This window comes from Corythoichthys intestinalis, chromosome 5 (assembly GCF_030265065.1).
Source record: "Corythoichthys intestinalis isolate RoL2023-P3 chromosome 5, ASM3026506v1, whole genome shotgun sequence".
NCBI lineage: Eukaryota > Metazoa > Chordata > Actinopteri > Syngnathiformes > Syngnathidae > Corythoichthys > Corythoichthys intestinalis.
Window position 1 is genome coordinate 22,677,538 of NC_080399.1, and position 17,802 is coordinate 22,695,339.

The window sequence follows — 17,802 nt, forward strand, 5'->3', positions numbered from 1 at the left end:
ATAATATAATATAATATAATATCATGTAATGTAATATAATATAGTAATACTGTATTAATTAAATAGATAATAACCAAATAACCATTGCTCAGTTCTTCACAGAAAAAAGCCAGGACATAAATAACTCTATTGAAAAAAAAAAAAAATTTTTTTTTTACAATTTTTTTTTTTACAATTTTTTTTTTTTTTTTTTTTTTCAGGGGGCCGGACCAAATGTGGCTGCGGGCCGTATCCGGCCCGCGGGCCGTAGTTTGGGGACCCCTGTCTTAGGGTATTACCAACAGTTTCTTTGGAAACAGTGGTCCCAGCTCTTTTCACGTCACTGACCAATTCCTGTTGTGTAGTTCTGGGCTGATTCCTCACATTTCTTAGGACAATTGAGACCCCAGGAGGTGATATCTATGAGGTGCTTTTCAGCATGCGCATCTTTCGTGGCACGCCAGACCCACTTAGAGTGTTTGTTGCCAAAAAGCTCAATCTTGGTCTCACACAAAAATACAAACAGTCCCAGGCTTCAACTGGGACCGTGTGCTTTGGTCAGATGAGACCAAGATTGAGTTTTTTGGCAACAAACATTTTAAGTGGGTCTGGCGTGCCACGAAAGATACGCATGCTGAAAAGCACCTCATACCCACTGTGAAGTATGGGGGTGGGTCAGTGTTGCTATGGGGCTGTTTCGCTTCCAAAGGCCCTGGCAACCTTGTTAGGGTGCATGGCATCATGAATGCTTTGAAATACCAGGACATTTTAAATCAAAATCTGTTGCCCTCTGCCCGAAAGCTGAAGATGGGCCGTCACTGGGTCTTTCAGCAAGACAATGACCCTAAACATATGGCCAAATCTACACAGAAATGGTTCACCAGACACAAAATCAAGCTCCTCCCATGGCCATCTCAGTCCCCAGACCTTGTTTTGTTGGCAAAAGGGGGTTGTAAAAAGTATTAACACCAGGGGTGCTAATAATTGTGACACACATTATTTGATGTCAAATATTTTTTTCTTTATGTGGGATTTTTCCCCACTGAATGAATGCACTTGTATTGAAGGTTGGATTTTTCTCTTTTTCCATTAAGGTCCCATATTATTTGAATTTTAAAAAAAAAATATTAGAAGCTAAAAAAACACATCTTTTTCAGGGGTGCCAATAATTATGTAGGGCACTGTACATGGGGCTCCACTCCGATTGAGATTGACCGTCATGTTTAGCTTCATCCATTTTCTGTTTGCACTTCACCAAGCTGCTTGGCAATTGTTCCGTAGTCCTTTCCAGCCTTGTGGAGGTGAACAATTTTGTCTCTGGTGTCTTTGGACAGCTTTGTGGTCTTGACTATGTTACAAGTTTGAGTCTTACTGAGTGGACAGGTGTCTTTGTGCTGCTATCGACCACAAACAAGTGAATCTGAATCAAGATAACACATGGAGTGGAGGTCGACTTTTAATAGGCGGACCAACGGGTCTTTTGGGGTCAGAATTAGCTGATAAACAGGTGTTCAAATACTTATTTGCAGTCGTACAATACAAATTGTTAAAAAAACCATGCATTGTGATTTCTGGATTTTTCTTTTTGGATTCTCACTCTCACAGTTTACACGCACCAACGATTTTTCAGACTCTTCCATGATTTCTAAGTGGAAGAACTTGCAAAATAGCAGTGTTCAAATACTTATTTTCTCCACTGTATGCATGAAAAGAGTGCGTAATTGTATGTAGAAGAAAATGTCACGCTTTTGAGATGAAAAAGTTCTAGGAATGAATGACGAATACCATATGAAAAGGTGGCTGACACAACTCAGTTTTCCTCAAAGAAAATTATTTTGACATCAAAGCCCTTCTGTCTTCCTATGTAGCAGTTTGAGGTTTGAAAAACAATTATTAGCATCAAAGTCAATAACAAAACTCTTGATTTCATGTTTTTTGTAAAACCCAACCATTTTACTCCTGATTACTTCAGAATACAAGTTAGAAACAAACCTTGATTCTCTGGTGTAAGAAGCGAGTCCACGCTTTAAGTTTAATGCTTACACCGCATTGTCCGAAAAATATTGGGAGCGTCTAAGTTATTAAGTGTAAAAAGACAACTCTTTCTTGGCGTTAAAACGCTGGGCAATTTCATCATAGTGATACACTTGCTGATCATCTCCTGATGTCAATTTCTTTTCTAACATTTGCGGTTACAACTGTGGTCAAATTCTTTGCCCACTACTGATGCCCAACCATTTTTTTTTTTTGGTATAAAGCCACACATATGATGATCCCATTTTAGTTAGAAATGTGTGATTGTGATTCTCCACTTTTTTCAAAGGTGGGGTCACTAAGAACTGGTTGTTATGGTAATGCAGCTATGTGCCGTTGTCTTCCCAGCATGCTCGCTGTTTGACATTCATGGGGTTAAAGTCGTCTGAATGATGAAGTGTCAGTGTTTGGGACAGTAAATTGCATGCTTTCAATTGAGCAGCAACTTCCCCGCGGGTCCGCCGCCGGTCCCCACGGGCCGGCCTTGAGCAGAACAGCATGTTGTACATCCATATAAAAAAGGAGGAAATATGGTGGTACTTTCCTCTTTATGATGGAGTGATTAATCTGTCAAGCATATTGGCGCATAAATTCCCCCCCTCACTGCAAAATACTGTTTTAGCATACTTTATGCTATATTTTATTCTTCTATTGCCTATAAAGAGAAAGCGTCACAAAGGGTTAATGTTCTCATCAGTATTATTACAAAATGACCATAAATCCAATGTCTTGTTAAAATTTTAAGTCCATTCTTTTGTCAGGAGCTCAACTGGAGAAACAGTTTGACAAAAACATTATTTAATCTCTTAAAATTAAATCTAAACGACAGTGTTTGATCTTTAGGACTAATTTTTATTAGCTTCCACTTCCTCCTCGCTGTGTTCAGCACAAGTCATGTTGCCTTTTGGGGATGTTTTTTTTTTCCCTTCTTTTTTCTTATACTTAAATAGAAATGCCTTGACAACACTCTGCTGCTTCTTCCATCCTGAGAGACTGCAAACTAAACAGCAGAAACACTCTATATACGCTTGTTTAGTGCTATGCAAATCATCTTTGCCGGAGGTAAAATTAACATTTTTAATTAAAATATTAGCACCAAACAAACACGGAAAAACACACTAATGATTAAATCATATTTATAAATTCTAATAGTGGAAAAAGAGGAAGGTATTTGTACCTCCTGTTGTATTATTTGAGTTAAGAAATGAACTGGATATAAATTTAATGAATCAATTGTATTCTTCACAAACTGCAAAATGTCCATATTTTTTAGCACATTTAACGATTAATGTTTACTGTTTTAAATATTTTGCATATTCATCTTGATGTCAATTTTAATCCGTGGTGTCTTTATAAAAACAGAAACAAATGTGCATTTTATCAGCAGGTGTTTACTGGTTGAGGCGTCAACTAAAAATGTCGGCATGTTTTTAACGCTACTATAACGCCCTCTGTGGGATGCAGGGCCTAACTACAGATAAAAAAAAGATTTTTTTTTTTTAAATAGTAATTTGTGCTGCTTTATTGCTATTTTCTTCAATAATAGAGGCAACATTCTTCATTCACCCAAAAAGTTAAAATAAAATTACTGTTTAGCATTCTAGGTCCAGTTCTCTTCATTAGCCAAGTTTAAGTTATTTACTCCTCCGGTCCACAGAGGCCCAGCAGAACTTTCTGGTAATCTCCCTTGGTGTGTTCCTGCATAAGGAGTACAAAAAGAGCATAATAAAATCATACTGCTTGTAAAGCAACATTAGATGTCACCAATAAGTGGACTCACCGTGATGGTCTTTTGAAGGGACTGGCCATGTTGGGCTTTGTATTCTGAGCAGATTTTCTTCAGGTCCACTTCACAGCGCGACACAACAATCCTGGTCACCACCTTCTCCTTGGCTCCTTTACTCTGAGCACAGGGGAAACATGTCAGGAATGTGTCTAATTGCATTAATTAACAAAACAAAGCAAACAAATAGTGCATGGAACTGTTTTTGCTCTGAAAATGTAATTTTAAAAAATTGTGTTTACTTCATCATTTTCATGAGGACCCCAAAATATACGAGTACAGTGATTCGTTGTTTTTCGCGGTTAATGGGGACCAGAACCTGCCCCGAAAAATGAAAAGTGAAGTAGCGCCCACACCCAAAAAACATTTTCTTTTTGGTGTGTTCAATGTATTTATTTCGATTTAGCATTGGAAAGAGATACATAGAAGACATGTTTTTGACCTTTTCCCCAAAGGTATACTTAAAAAAAAAAAAGTATTTATTTTTTTTATTATTTACTTATTTTATTCATTCAATAAATCGTTTTTAAGCACTTCAAATGTAATCATTATGATAAGTTTTAAACATGTTACTGTCCTACTGAATTATTTTTAAACAAGAATAAAGTGGAAAAATGCTTGTCTTTATTAAATGCTTAATTGAGTGAGTCCACTCAAGCTGCTCACTTACAATGAGTTGCCACAGCAATTAAATGATGATTGACGCATGCAGCGCTTTGAAGTTTCGGCTTCCAAGCATCTCTGGCAAGATCAAACCTTAACGTCTGTCAATCATCGTTAACTTTAATGAGCAACTCCAGACCACTGCCAGACCAAGAAAAGCAGCAAGAGGGAGAAGGAGACTACGTGATCTGATCGGGACATCTCATCTGTATTTATTTATTTTGGAATTGGGAAAAAAATCTGCGATAGACTGAGGGCGCTATGTTTAAAGCGCGAAGTAGCGAAGGATAACTGTAACTCATAGTTCGGTAGTTTCAATGTGTTGAATTGCTTATGTTATGTGTATTTGGCGGAAGACACAGACAAGACTGAAAAAGCAGTTTCTGCTCTTGCACTCCTCTTTAAATGAAACTATTTTTAATTTGCCCGTTTTACCCTGGAAACCACAGTTTACAGACTGCTCCCAACCGTTTTTGTTTCAACCCAGCCATGAAAACAAGGTAAGTAATTCTATTTATTATTCAAAATATCTGTCATTTTTAGCTTAGAATCATTCATTGATGTCTAATATTTTAAACTTTTAAACAAATTACGTCACAATGAAAAAAATGGCGTCTGTAAGAAAGTCAGGGATATTTACCTCATAACTATCGCTAAATTGTATTTTTTTTGTTACGGTCGCACTTTCCCAGATATGTTAGATGATAAATAATCGATCCAAACAAAGAAAAACTGAAAAAACATTTAAAAGGGTAAATATTATAAAAAGAAAATCTCGACCATTCCTTGATGTCTGCGATTTCTGCATCGCGACCCTTGTTATATTACCATGTTTCACCTATAAAATCCCCCCAAAATCCAGCTGTGGCCATTCACAGCTGTGTCTTGACACTCAGTGATCCATGCGACATGGAGTTTTTGAAACGAAACAAGGTAAGTACGCAATAATATCTCGTTAAAGTCATGGCGTCTGTAATTCTGCTCTCTCGTGCTCTCACCTCCAGATAGGGTTTTGCTGTTTAAAAAACTTTCCAATGATGTATCACACATGCATATCGGACAGTTTTGAAATTTGGCCAAATTGGGGGTCTCAGAGCGGAACTTCAAGTCACCTGAGTGTTTTCCGCCATATATTTAGTACGCCTGCTTACCTTCATAGCGTCGTGCAGTTTGTTGGCAAAGTAAAGCTGTTTATTTTCAAAGCTTTGCACTGAAAAACAGAAACACCATAATGAAAGCCCCATACAAACTGCAAGTTATGTATTACATCTAACATCTAACTATTGATTACCTAGAACAAGGAAGGACTTCTGCAAGTCTCCTTTCACTTCCTTCATAATGCTCTCCTGCATGTCGTAAGGGCTGTAACTCTTGTACCTCTGAAACACTAATAAGGATACGAGCGTGTCACTTATGTCCTTATTTACGGTGGCCGAGAGGTGTCAGGCGAAATGCAAAGTCCAAACACTTTGCAAATAGAAAAAAAGCATGAACCCCAATTGCAAACGCTTAGCAAAAAAAAAAAAAAAAAAAAAAAAAAAAAACGAATGCAAACTGCCACAACACAGTCCCCAATTCCTAAAGCGCGATTGCAAATTGGCAAAAGCACGAACCCCAATTGCCACAACATGACAGCAAATGGCCCGCAGCACGAATCAGGGGTGAAAGAATTTCTAGAATTTCTTGCCGGAACTCTCCAACGTGAAGGTCGCCACAGAGCCGGAAATTTTATTTATTTATTTATTTATTTATCTATCTATCTTCATTTTTTGGGGGGGTGTGTGGGGAGGGGGGGTTCAAACCTCCTAAAACTACTGAAATGCAAAGAAAACTGTTTTGGCACAGTTATTTCTAAAACACATACAAAAACTGATTTTCATTCAAAATTGTATTTTTTCAATGATTTGCAAAGTAAACTTAACAAAAACAGCAATAACGCTAACCTCCATCTCCTATTTTTTTTATTTTCCCTCATTTCCTCACATACTAAATGCCAAATATTAATTTTAACAATTTAAGAACATAGGATGTATATTAAAATTGAAGTTAATGTAAAGATTTACGTTTTTTAAATAAGATATACAGTAACTAACATACATTCAGAAAAATAAGTACAAATGACTTATATTATGCAGAGTGAAATGGAATATATTTTTAAGATCACGCAAACATTGACTTTTTTAAACCATAAGGAAATGAATAAGTAGCCTAACATAAATGAACAAATATACTGTAAGTCCAAAGTGCACATTGACAGCTGATGTTCAGAACCTCCCCATCAGAGCAAATAAAACTAAATATGATAAGCCTCCTCAACTCTTTCCTTACTCTTAAAGATTTGATCCATTTTCTGTTGCATTGCCCTTTTTTGTCGCAGCAATTCAACAAACTTTTTTTTTTGTGCTGTTACAGAAAACGCAAATTTGAACCAATCAGAGCTAACTATCTCTGCTGATCACATGTCAGTATGTCAGCCAATTGAACGGAAAAATGAGTCCAGGCGTTTTGCTTTGTTGCGTGCATTGGCATATTGACGTGACTCATCATCGTCAGACTCGGATAACTGCAGCAGTTGGGTAAACCATGAAACGGATTACGCTAAACAAGCACTTTATTATGCTTGTTGTTAACACTTTTGCATGTAAATCTGATGTTGGTAAGTAGATTGTTTTCTTCTTGGAGATGAAATGCATGTGTGGCAGCTCAGCATTTTTTTTACATAGCGTTTTGATAGTTGCCATCATATTTTTGGAATCAAAGCACCGTGTACAGAATTCAGGCCCTGAATCTTATTTCGGAACTGCGTTCCTGCCCTGAATCTTATACCGGAACTGCGTCCCTGACTGTTCAGGCCCACTTTCACCCCTGGCACGAATGCAAACTGCCACAACACGATTCCCAATTCCTAAAGCGCGACTGCGAATTGGCAAAAGCACGAACCCCAATTGCCAAAACATAACAGCAAATGGCTCGCAGCACGAATGCAAAAGGCTCGCAAGACAACTGCAAAGACGATGACTCAGAAGTTAAAAAAAAAAAAAAAACGACACTTTTTATATTGCTATATGTTCTTTGTGGTTGTCTCCACGGACCTCTATAAAGTTGCCCCCCCATCAGACGCAAATTTATATAAAAATGATGTCGATCGCTTGTGCTGCAACGGTTTTGTAGAAACAGTATTATGCTTTTATTAAGATATTAATTCCGAGAGGTGACGTCAATCGTAGCTTTTTCTTAGCTTAGCTCCCGCGGCTAATTGAGGGTACCAACTCTCTCAATAACAGAGGGGTGTCCTAACAACTAGCACGAACGTAGCACAAGGAAATTCGGGTCCATTTTGCAGTAAATTGGGGGCTTGAGATATTACTTTCAAATGGTGACGTCCATCTAAGCCCCTCATTTACTGCAAAACGGTTTCGAAGTGGTGCCATTCGTTTGTGCTAGTTGTTAGAACACTCCTCTGTTATGTTAATAGGGCGTACCAACTCTCTGTTATGTTATGTTAATGGTGCGTACCAACTCTCTCATTAACAGAGGGGTGTCCTAACAACTAGTACGAACTAATGGCACCACTTCGGAACCATTTTGCAGTAAATGACGGGCTAATAGGGACATCTTCACTCGAAATAATATCTCAAGCCCCCCAATTTACTGCAAAATGGACCCGGATTTGTTTGTGCTACGTTCGTGCTAGTTGTCAGGACACCCCTCTGTTATTGAGAGAGTTGGTACACTCCATTAGCCGCGGGAGCTAAGCTAAGAAAAAAAGCTACGAATGACGTCACCAATCGAAATTAATATCTCAATCGAAGCATAATACTATCTACAAAACAGTTGCAGCACAAACGATTGACATCATTTTTATATAAATTTGCATCTGATGGGGGAGGGGGCAACTTTACGTTTTTTGTATTCGTGCTGCGAGCCGTTTGCTGTCGTGCTGTGGCAATTGGGGTTCGTGCTTTTGCCAATTTGCAATCGCGCTTTAGGAATTGGGGATCGTGTTGTGGCAGTTTGCATTCGTGCTTTTTTTTTTGTTTTTCTAAGCGTTTGCAATTGGGGTTGGTGCTTTTTTCTATTTGCAAAGTGTTTGGACTTTGCAGTTCGCCTGACACCTTTCGGCCATCATACTTATTGAACATGATGTCAATTTTAAACATAACAATGACATGTCCTGAACCTCTTTGCAGGTGAGGGACACTCCTCTCCGTCATGATGGAGATCCAGGTCGCCACGTCCGTCCCTTTAGTCTTCACGCCAGCGTCATAGAGTTTCTGCGTTGGATCAACAAGATACCAGGACATATTTACTTTCATTATTTTAGTCTGGTGTGTTTGAAATAATTGATGGTAAGGAAAATGATCAGGAGCCCAAATGACACCGCAGCCCTTTGCAAAGTCATTTGGAAGTGGCATTTATTTTAATTATGATCCTCTTAAGTCCCTGTGATGTCAAATACCAAGCAAATAGCAATCAAGGGCTTTTTATGCAGAGTGCTTAAAAGGCGCGTCGTGTGTTTTATTACAACTGTAATTTCAAAATCACAACTTTTAAATGTGACTGTGTTGTAAATATGAATCTGTTAGTGTTGCAGACCATAGACACAACTTACTCTGGCGTCGTCATCAATCTTTTCGTAATCTACTACAGAGGATGGCTCGTCTCTTTTGGCCTGAACAGAATCAAAGTTTAAATTCAGTCTTAAAATTACATACATATTATTTGTATTAGTGTGAGAACAAACCTGCACCAGAGCCAGGAGCAGCTTTGCAAAATTTCCGGAAGTGTCACCTGCTACGTCTTTATCTAAGTCCTTCTTGAACACTGTGGAAAGATTTCTGTTATAGACAGCAGGGGACATATTGCAGAAATATGCTGTCCACTGCTGTATACACTGTAGAGGCCACTATGTTTAGGGGAGAGCGGGGTTAGTTGTCTAATGGATTGATTGTCACACTTGTTATGACTCGTCTACCAGAGGGCGGTGTTGAACAATATCAGAATTTAAATGATCATATTACACCCAGAAATAAATCGACATTATTTTTACATTAAAGACACTCATCACTTTGAGGTTAGCGGCAATTGCTTTTTTAGTTTCAATTTCCAAACTGTAAGGCCTTCAATATTCTTTTTGTGGGCGTTTATACAATAGCTTTATAGTTATGAAAGTGTTACCAATTAGAAAGTATGAGGACAAAGCTACAGTTTTGATTCACATTGCCTAGCTAGCTGGCTTCTTGCTGGCTGGTAGTTTAGCTTTTAGCCCAAAACATGTTTTGGGGTTTGTCACAATTTGGATGGGGATGGATGTCACACCATCAACAGTTCAAAGGACTTTATCAATTTTTATTGTTACTATACAGCGCACAGTGGAATTGTTTTCCAGCAGCTCTCAGATGGGTACAGGGTATAAATAGAAAATAAAAGAAAAAATATATTTTTCAAAATTTAGGCAGCAAAACAAATGAGTTCTTGTTTCTGTTGTTGAGTTTTGTTAAAGCAACATTGTAAACTTGTTCTAATTTAATAGTACCACTATAATGTATTACTGTTAATGTTCTTTTACCCTTTCCCACTGAATGTGTCGACGGCGACAAAATTAGGCATATCATCTTTAAAGCCTCGTCCCGCTGTAATTACGCCACTCACGTGCCACTGGTTGGTCTCATTTGAAAGTGCGGAAGTTGAGGTCCACACCTTTTTTTACTTGAAGTCAGTCAACCAAGTAAAACGGATGATATTGTTATTTGAGTTTTATAGTTTTACTGCCTTCATAAATAAGCATTAAAATGCTGCAAGGACCATGCGTTTATATTTCCATCGTTTCTTGTCCTTTTTCCAAACCGAAAAGCACGAAAGCCATTGTGAGGTCAAGAAGGATGGACGTAATGTGAACATTTTTAATAAATTGGCGAGCGAGGCCCCACCGAACTAGAGGGAGGTAGCGAGCGACGGCCGGTTGAATTGAGCAAGCGACTTTGAAACGTGCCGAATGAATCGAAAACTAAATTAAGCGCAAACTAATGCATTATTTCATCAACTCGAGGAAGAGGATGGACCAGATTTGAGTCGGCGAGTTCGGAATAGTGACAGGCTGACAGTGCAAACGGCGGAAGAGTGGGCTCTGTGACGTAGTGTACGACGTGGCCCTTTGTCATCTTCAAGGGGGAACTGAGTGGCATGCATGAAAAAAATTGAACTGAAATAGTTTGTCAGTTATTTGAAAAGACTTTTTTTCCCAATGTTAGATTTTTTTTCTTCACTATCAATCTTTTCAATTTGTATATAGATGTGTGTGTTCGACAACCTTGATGGCATGTGTATACTTATGATAAGGTGATGGGTAAAATAACTAACCTCACTAAGAGATATCCTCCAAACCCTTTTGTGATATAGGATATATATTTTCACTATTTTCCACTGTTGGTCTACTGTTTGTAACCTGTTTTGACCAAAGTATGTGTAATTGCCAAAACCACCCATGACCATACCTGCTGATTGTGTTGAATTGTTGAATATAAAACTATTCGGTCTTATTTTTTTCTGTTGAATGTTTATCCTAACAACTTAGATAAATGGTTCGTCGCGCATGTGCGGGTTGTCAATGGGACATCAATATTACAAATTTGGACAAAAGATTTGGGGATTTTTTTGTTTGTTTGTCTTTTTGGGTCCAAAATGTTGATTAGAATTGGTCAGTTAAGAAAACAACAGTTTGTATATGAAGGTTATGGTGTCCTGAAAAAAGGGACCCAACTAGGCCATTGTGAACATTTTTTTTTTTTTAAATATAAAAGCAACATCAGAGGTATGCAAAATCGGATAAAATAGGCTCAGGTGTTAAAGAGTTCATTAAAACACACTAAAATTTCATTCTGAAACTGTCCTCATTTTAGAGAAAATTCCATTTAAATTAAAAGTGATAACCCCATAAAGTGTGACCAGTATCTCCACAATAGGTACTGTATGGTTGTCACCAAGTGTCACGCTGTCTAGGATTGACAATAAATCACAATTAAAAAGAAGATTTTTAAAACAAAAAGGATGCCAAATCTACACCAGGATATTAGACTTCCCTGTAATAAATGAATAATTATTATGACCATCAACCAATTATGTAAAAGTCCATAAAAAGAACCGATGATGATGATGATGAAATTTGGACTCTTCTAAAATATGTTGATCGATAGATATTTATAAAAGTGAAAAACGTGACAACAACCCCACTCTCCACTATTCATTAAATTGTAGTACAACTAGCTTATGTTTGGCGGGGGTTGAAGGCCAAATTACTCACACTCCTTGTACACCTGCTTGATCTCCTGCAGCTCAGAGTTACTTCGTGAACACAAAATCTCGATAAGCGTTTCTTCATCAGTGCCGAGGCCCTGAAACACGCGTACCACAACTCATTTGGACACTCCAGTCATTAAGGCACATGTAAAAGGATGCATTACACTTTTTCTCCACAAGGGGCCAGCACTCGAAATAGGCCTGCTGGACCAATCGACACAATATTGTATCCCATACCTTGATGGAGCCTCTGATTTCTGAAGCGTCATACTGGGACGTGCTCTTCATGAGGCCAAGGATGACTGATTCCAATGAGCCTGACAGCGCCCCCTTCAGAGCAGAAATCATGTCCTAAAAGACAGAAGAATTATATTGAGGTCACTTTTTAAGGGATCATACCCATTCTTCATGCTAGTTTCATTTACTTAAAAACTCTTAACATGAACATTACCTTCTTTGCTCTCCTTTCATAAGAAAATGCAATTTCTCTTCTCTGAGCGTATGTTCTCTTTGTTAGGACATCGATGATGGTCTGCTCATCCACACCTAACAGTACGTAAAGACACTTGATTAGGTACACATAAAAAAAAAAAAATGGAAACAAGATTGTCTTCTTTAGAAACATGGAGAAAAATTCCAAATAATTGGAGAAAGATTGGTTATGAGTACCTTCATCCGCCTGACATTCTGTACTTTACATACAAATCATGCAACACACGACGATCGATCAGGTCCGATCACGTCATTTTCAAAGTATCGGAATCGGCAAAAAAATATCGGACATGCCTTTTTTTTAATATATATGTATTTTTTAATTAAATCGTCTTCTATTTGTATTTAACATTATAGACAAAATGACTTACACTCATCCGGAGTCTTTAGTTTTGGCTTAAAGTAGGGCTATCAAATTTATCGCATTAACGGCGGTAATTATTTTTTAAAAATTAATCACATTAATATATTTAAAGCAATTAACGCATGCGCTGCATGACGTACTCACACATTGTCGCGTTCAAACTATAATGGCGCCTATATATAGAGCTAAAAGGCAGCGTAAAATGAGTAAAGTGAATTTTGGCAGTCTTTGGAGCATTTTTTAATTGGCTAAAGCCTTACAATCCCTCTCTCAACAATTTGAAATATCGTGGAGAGCAATGTGGGGTAGCAAGGTAGAAGTTGATCTTTTTTTCTTAACACCCTATGTTATTTCCCATCGCAGAGAAGATATATCAATTGGTGCCACTACACACAGTCATGGTTCCACTTCCCATCATGCATTTGGGCAGAACAGTTAAATGGCTACAGTATAATTTACTGAAAGCTCAACAAATACACAAGATGACAATATTTAGTCACAATATACAAAGTCATTTTTATCCTTTAAGAATTACAAGTCTTTCTATCCGTGGATCCCTCTCACAGAAAGAATGTTAATGATGTAAATGCCATCTTGAGGATTTTTTGTCATAATAAACAAATACAGTACTTATGTACTGTATGCTGAATGTACATATTCGTCCCGAGTTTTATTAATTTTTTTGTTAATGCATTGCCAAAATGTATATGAAAAATTATTGGGAATGATTGGAATTGAATCGGGAGCAAAAAAAAAAAAAAAAAAAAAAAAAAAAAAAAAAAAAAAAGCAATCGGATCTGGAAATATCGGGATAGGCAGATACTCAAACTAAAACAATCAGGATCGGATCGGGAGCAAAAAAACATGATCGGAACAACCCTAACCCAATCAAGTTATTCACAACATTTATTTATACTTATTAATACTGTATATAAAATTCCCTCCAATTTTCGAAGAAATGAAATTTTTTCATCAGGTTTTTTTTCTATCAAAGTTCCAGAAAATCTATTTTCACTTGGTGCTTGTATGAAAATTGCTGCTTATATACACAAAAATAGGCATATGCCGGGTGACGGTTTCAAGGTTTACTGTGGTATCAAAACGTCACGGTTTCAAAACCACTAAAATTTTCCGTCATACCATATAGTATGGTATTAGCTAGCCCAAAAATTCTGTGGCTTGGTGTGGCAGCGCTCTGTCCTGTGTCTATTGGTGACACAACACCTGAGCCCCCCCCCCCCCCCCACAAAAAAGACAAAGTCGCTAGTATGGGAGTACTTCGGCTACCGAAAGGAAACGAATGGCTGCGGCTTGGAGGAGGAGGGAACAAATACTACAACGTAAGCTTGTTAACGATGCAAATAACGTGGCTAGTTAGCATGCCAAGACGGCTAACTAATTTCCTCTCGACCATTAGCCTACTTTTGTAAAGTTTTCCACCATTGTAAACATCTGTTCAAAATAACATTTTTATAATACAGCCTGTGGTGTTTTTCTCTCTGGTGACTTTTTATGTTGAGAGAGGGTGTGTGTATAATGTGTAAATAATGATACAAGTCATACACACGCGCTCTGTCTCTTACTCTCGCTCACCATTAATATTCAGCTAATTAATATTAATGGTAGTAGTTATATGTGTTTTAGATAAAATCAATTTGATCATATATTGTTTAAGTCCAGTTCTATATTGCAAAGGGTTCTTGTTGTAATGTTTAGCAACATGAGCTTTGGCTGTGGGTTTAGTGACAGTCCATAAGTTTTATTTATTTCAATATTATTTAAAATATTTCAGTTATTTATTTTTTGTTATTTCATTTAATTATTTTTCATTATAGTCATGTTGATGTTTCAGTTTGCAAATATGTTGTGAAAAATAAAATAATCCCGTTCAGTGGGTTTTTAATTTATTTTTTAACCTAAACATCTCAAAATAACACATTTTAGAGCTAAAATCACAATACCGTGATACCATGAAACCACAATATTTTTGCTTAAGGTTATCATACTGTCAAAATCTCATACCGGCACATGCCTACACATAACATACCTGAAAGTACCGTAATATTTAAGAAGCTTATACATTGGGGCAAATAAGTATTTAGTCAACCACTAATTGTGCAAGTTCTCCCACTTGAAACTATTAGAAAGGCCTGTAATTGTCAACATGGGTAAACCTCAACCATGAGAGACAGAATGTGGAAAAAAAAAACAGAAAATCACATTGTTTGATTTTTAAAGAATTTATTTGCAAATCATGGTGGAAAATAAGTATTTGGTCAATACCAAAAGTTCATCTCAATACTTTGTTATGTACCCTTTGTTAGCAATAACGGAGGCCAAATGTTTTCTGCAACTCTTCACAAGCTTTTCACACACTGTTGCTGGTATTTTGGCCCATTCTTCCATGCAGATCTCCTCTAGAGCAGTGATGTTTTGGGGCTGTCGTTGGGCAACACAGACTTTCAACTCCCTCCACAGGTTTTCTATGGGGTTGAGATCTGGAGACTGGCTAGGCCAATCCAGGACCTTGAAATACTTCTTACGAAGCCACTCCTTTGTTGTTCTGGCTGTGTGTTTGGGATCATTGTCATGCTGAAAGACCCAGCCACGTCTCATCTTCAATGCCTTTGCTGATGGAAGGAGATTTTCACTCAAAATCTCTCGATACATGGCCCCATTCATTCTTTCCTTTAACAGATCGGTCGTCCTGGTCCCTTTGCAGAAAAACAGCCCCAACGCACGATTTTTCCACCCCTATGCTTCACAGTGGGTATGGTGTTCTTCGTATGCAATTCAGTATTCTTTCTCCTCCAAACACGAGAACCTGTGTTTCTACCAAAAAGTTATAATTTGGTTTCATCTGACCATAACACATTCTCCCAGTCCTCTTCTGGATCATCCAAATGCTCTCTAGCGAACCGCAGACAGGCCTGGACGTGTACTGGCTTCAGCAGGGGGACACGTCTGGCAGTGCAGGATTTGAGTCCCTGGTGGCGCATTGTGTTACTGATAGTAGCCTTTGTTACTGTGGTTCCAGCTCTCTGTAGGTCATTCACTAGGTCCCCCCGTGTGGTTCTGGGGTTTTTGCTCACCGTTCTTGTATTCATTTTGACGCCATGGGGTGGGATCTTGCATGGAGCCCCAGATCGAGGGAGATTATCAGTGGTCTTGTATGTCTTCCATTTTCTAATAATTGCTCCCACAGTTGATGTTTTACACCAAGTGTTTACCTACTGCAGATTCAGTCTTCCCAGGCTGGTGCAGGTCTTCAATTTTTGGCTCTTGTGTTCTTCGATAGCTCTTTGGTCTTGGCCATAGTGGAGTTTGGAGTGTGACAGACTGAGGTTGTGGACAGGTGTCTTTTATACCGATAATGGGTTAAAACAGGTGCCATTAATACAGGTAATGACTGAGGCCTCGTTAGAAGAAGTTAGACCTCTTTGACAGCCAGAAATATTGTTTGTAGGTGACCAAAAACTTATTTTCCAGACTAATTTGGAAATAAATTCTTTAAAAATCAAACTGATTTTCTGTTTTTTCCCCCCAAATTCTGTCTCTCATGGTTGAGGTTTACCTACGTTGACAATTACAGGCCTCTCTAATCTTTTCAAGTAGGAGAACTTGCACAATTGGTGTTTGACTAAATACTTATTTGCCCCACTATATATAGATAACTCAAGTCTTTGCCACCCTAGCCAAAGTTTCTCTATGCTGTCAAAATTTTAGTTTTCGCGTGAGAATGCGGATGTTTGAAAAAAACATATGCAGACAAATCAACAAGTAGGTCTACTAGTCGTTTAGAGATTCAAGCCCTTGCTTATCCTGCCCATCTCGAACCCCAACACAGTAGACAAACAAATAATGGTCTCTATAGAAAATGTATGGACGCACTGGTCATTGTTATATCAAAATGGCCTCTGAATTATCTCGAAAAGCTTTCTTTTTCTACTGAACAAATGATTTGAAAAAGGAAAGAGCTTTTAAATGGTGATGTGTTAGTTGAAATAATGGTCACGTGTTCCTGGAGTAGTCCATATATTGTATACGGGGAGGGAGAAATGTCAATCATCAAAACTTTTGTGAACGGCACTGACAAAATACAGTGTCATTCTAACAAAATGGAGGGCCTTGTTCGAGGTTACCAGGAGCTTCCAAATAAGTCTTTTGCACAACGCAGTGGCAACACTGAGGTCACACACTTGGACCACTTCCCAAAACCTTTTTTTCCCCCCAAGCCAGGATGCTGACTCACAAATACCACCAGTCTATACAGAAACACTTCTGCTACATTTATTCAATGGGAATGTACAGTGAAGCTTGCCTTTTGTTTTGATAGCCGTCTCTATTCTCGCAGCATCCTTTTCAGGGTCAAAGTCAGAAGCGGGTAAAACAGTGGGGTATTTCTGCTCATCGGACTACGGGATGAAATAAGACATGGCTGTTAATAACATGAATTATGTAAATATAAAAAGTGTAAAAGTGGTTGACGTTACCCCAGTAGTTAGGGTCAGTTGCCCCAGAAATTCAGCCACCATCGCCATTTTGACCGTCCTGCAAAAAGTGGCACATCAGGTATCGGTATAATCCCATCATTGAGGCAGTGAGGGACACCTTTGTTAAGTATACTGATGTAATCACATTCTTCAACCACACAATCTGCCATGCCATAATAGATGGATAAAATACACTATGCGTCCCGTTAGTTAGTTTTCGTTGCTTCTCAGTCAGTACAATTATTGTAATAGAGAAAAGTTGCAAATCATTGACACACATCCATGTGGCACGCCCTGTACTGCAGTATGAAATCACACACCAGGACAACATGTGGAGGCAATGTGAGATAAATGGATTGTTCTTAAGACACTTAAAAACACTACACACAGGCCGAAGAATACACAACAGCTTTTGGCACAAACATAATTCATGACAGTGCATGAATCAGCTTTTCTGTAAAGGTCTTAAAATATATAGTGCAACAAATCTGGGTTCTTTACCATGGTAGCCTGCACAGTGAGACTTACCGAACTTGTAGAAGTTGACACAACACAGAAGAATCCTGCCGATGTGTTCGAGTAAAGGGTGTGGACACTGTGCAGATTTAACGCCGCTGCGACTCTGCCACAGGGAGGACGTCCCCTTTCACCTCCTCCCCTTTCCACCCACTCTGGACTCCACCCAGTTGAACAAGCAG

At 38.3% G+C, this 17,802-nt stretch overlaps 1 protein-coding gene across 1 annotated transcript; it reads right to left on the reverse strand.

Moving 5' to 3' along the window:
- Positions 1–643: 643 nt before the first annotated feature.
- On the reverse strand, positions 644–17,762 carry anxa2a (annexin A2a). Its single transcript, XM_057837250.1, has 13 exons — positions 17,633–17,762; positions 17,105–17,162; positions 16,933–17,026; positions 12,207–12,301; positions 11,993–12,106; positions 11,760–11,850; positions 9,204–9,283; positions 9,072–9,131; positions 8,640–8,733; positions 5,751–5,846; positions 5,611–5,669; positions 3,794–3,916; positions 644–3,711 (listed from the first exon to the last, which is right to left on the reverse strand). The coding sequence occupies exons 2-13, from the start codon at positions 17,150–17,152 to the stop codon at positions 3,652–3,654; spliced, it is 1,014 nt and encodes a 337-aa protein (XP_057693233.1). The 5' UTR covers positions 17,153–17,162; positions 17,633–17,762; the 3' UTR covers positions 644–3,651.
- Between the last annotated feature and the right edge of the window lie 40 nt (positions 17,763–17,802).

Coding starts and splice junctions, on each gene's coding strand:
- anxa2a (XM_057837250.1), bottom strand. CDS start 17,152: ATGGCGATGGTGGCTGAATTTCTGGGGCAACTGACCCTAACTACTGGG. Junction 5,847..8,639: donor TGTCCCTCACCTGCAAAGAG/GTTCAGGACATG, acceptor TATCCTTATTAG/TGTTTCAGAGGTACAAGAGT. Junction 3,917..5,610: donor AACTGCACGACGCTATGAAG/GTAAGCAGGCGT, acceptor CCCTGTGCTCAG/AGTAAAGGAGCCAAGGAGAA.